We start from the raw sequence: 2,614 nt of genomic DNA, 5'->3' as shown, positions 1-2,614 counted from the left end.
TAGGCCCATCGGGCCTAACTATCCTATATAATCTTAGACTGAAGGTGGACGTAAATTCAATCAATCAATCAATCAATGAACAAAGAATTATCATACATCTATAAAGGATATTTTCAATTTCCCTTGAATTATGAATTATGCAAGTATTACAAAACAATGCCTTTGTTAACTTACTTAAATGCTCATTGAGTTGCGAAAGTGGATTCACCAACTTAATGCCTGTTTCTGATCAGCCCTAATACACAACAACCAACAGATTAAAATCTTTTTCAAGCAAAATGTCACAAGAAAACATTTCAGACACTGCTCCAGTGGAGGGTGAGACTGATCTTACATTCGGCCTCGAACTCGAATTCATCTTAGCTACAGTGGATGAAGGAAAGCCTGATCCCCATCCTTTAGATCCTCGCGAGGTAGATGGTAAGAAGCTCAGTAGCACGTTTGTGATCGACCAAGATATTGGTAAGAAATTAAGAGCTGTTGGTATCCCAGCAATTGTTGAGGAGGAAGGGGCTACGAAAGAGGAATACAAGACGTGCTGGGTCATGAAAAACGACATCAGCGTTGGCGATGACGAGGACAGGCCCGACAAGGTGCCTCAAGAGTGGAACGAGCTCTACACGAAAAATGGCATGGAGATATCTTCTCCTCCGTACTACTACACTAAGCCGGCGAAAGATGCGATCACTAAGGTGTTAAGAACGATAAGGGAAAATTACAGAGTATGTGTTGATGGTACCGCGGGCTTACATGTTCATGTAGGTAACTCGTACAATGGTCTTCAATTTCCAATCCTTAAGCACCTTTTGGCAATTGCGCATACATATGAGCCACTATTAATGTTAATTTTTCCATCGGAGCGTGTATCGGAAAATTCCTGGTGTCCTCCTCTTTTCAATTCTCGTCTTACCAAAGAGCACCCTGACCTCACACGAGCTGAGGTTCTTGAGAACATCCTAGGATATACTGACAACAAATCGTTGCTCTTCGATTTTGGTGAGTCATTGGGCTCAGGTCGCCTTGCGTTCAACTTAGTAGGTCTAGCGACTCCTTACAAAAATGAACAACGCACCATCGAATTTCGACACCATCATGGCTCTCTTGATCCTGAAGCTATTCTCAACTGGATACATGTGTGTATAAAGTTAGTAGAAAAGGCCTGTTTTGCCAAAAGTGATGAATTGTTCACGGAATTACGACAAGATGTCGTAAAGCCGATCGGATTTGATGAAGGAGATCTTAGTACGATTGACTTCTTCATGTGGCTCGGCTGCCCAGCTCAAGCCTATTACTATTGTGCCAACATGGTAACTGACAAAGATGCACTTAAACAGAGGATCGAATATGATGCGAAATGCCGTGAAAACTTCCTCAAGTGGGCTCGCCATCGTCTTCAAGTCATCGCAGAGGATTCTGGGGAGGACGAGGGACAGGATAGCTCCAAAGAATCAGAGCCAACTACAAGTAACTCTGAATCCACAGATGAGAATGAAGCTGACCAAGACGAAGGCAATGATGAGAGCGGCGATAGTGGCGAAAATCCATCCAATTCAAACGAAGATGAGTCATGATGTGTAGTTCATTGTCTCCGTTCTGCTTTCTCTCTTAATATAGTTGGTAGTCAGCCTAAAGTCAAGCAAATAACTTAAATAACAAACGATATAAAATAATCCCCCACATCTCCCATTTCTCCTCCATTCTCTTCGATTGTTTTCAGAACGAATATTTAATAGTGGTTGAATTGCTTTGTAAACGTTACGTGGAGTGCGATTGCCTGTGACGAATTTTGATGATAGTTATCTAAATTACATCTTGATAATTTGAAGTTTGACTTCTGTGTTTAGTGAATTCCTGAAATCTTAAAATTAAAGAGTTAAGTAGTCGGTACTATAGATATTTGGAAGCGGTTAATACTATCGGCTTGAGTAACTAGCTTTAAGACATACGCTTTTTGTCAGGAGCAAATTAATTGATTGATTGATTGATTAATTGAATTTACGTCCACCTTCAGTCTAAGACTATATAGAACGACTAGGCCTTAAGGGCCTAGTAGATAACTTTTATTTTATAATAATAAGAATAAACAATTTGGGGAAGTGTAAACAAACATTAAGGACCTAAGCCCACTTACTATACGTATAATATATAGTAAAACAATAAGGAAATCTACTCTGTAGAATATTCTTCCTCTCTTTCTTTTTTCTTCAATCTCTCTCTCTTTTTCTCTTTCTTCTTCATTTAAGCCCTTAATAAATGTCAGGCTCTTATAGCAATTTTAATTGTATTGATGAATTTGATAATTAATTCGATTCCTATTTTCATATAAAATAGGAATTATAAAGTGATTTTAGAAATAATATATTCTAGAATATCTCTTTTCTTTCTACTTTGTATACTAGGCAACTAATCAAAAAGTATTGAGATACCTCAATATTATTATATATACATCTATTATTGGATGATTAAAACAATATAAGTATAATTTAATATAATCGTAATCTAGTTTTAATTAAAAAAACGTGCTAACTGTATTTTGCCTTATTTCAATTGGTAGCTTGATTTTCGATCCAATTTTCTATAGAAATAACTTCGAATAAATTAATACTATTTGATT

At 37.3% G+C, this 2,614-nt stretch overlaps 1 protein-coding gene across 1 annotated transcript; it reads left to right on the top strand.

Annotated features, from left to right (window-relative positions):
- Nucleotides 1-278: 278 nt before the first annotated feature.
- Nucleotides 279-1,571, top strand: EAF02_009445 (uncharacterized protein; the record flags this gene model as incomplete). Its single annotated transcript, XM_038905493.1, has 1 exon — nucleotides 279-1,571. One exon carries the CDS (start codon nucleotides 279-281, stop codon nucleotides 1,569-1,571), a length of 1,293 nt encoding a protein of 430 aa, XP_038754946.1.
- Between the last annotated feature and the right edge of the window lie 1,043 nt (nucleotides 1,572-2,614).

This window comes from Botrytis sinoallii (assembly GCF_014898435.1).
Source record: "Botrytis sinoallii strain Bc 23 chromosome Unknown BSIN_019, whole genome shotgun sequence".
NCBI lineage: Eukaryota > Fungi > Ascomycota > Leotiomycetes > Helotiales > Sclerotiniaceae > Botrytis > Botrytis sinoallii.
The sequence above is the reverse complement of the archived record's forward strand: the minus strand, read 5'-3'. Positions and strand labels throughout refer to the sequence as shown.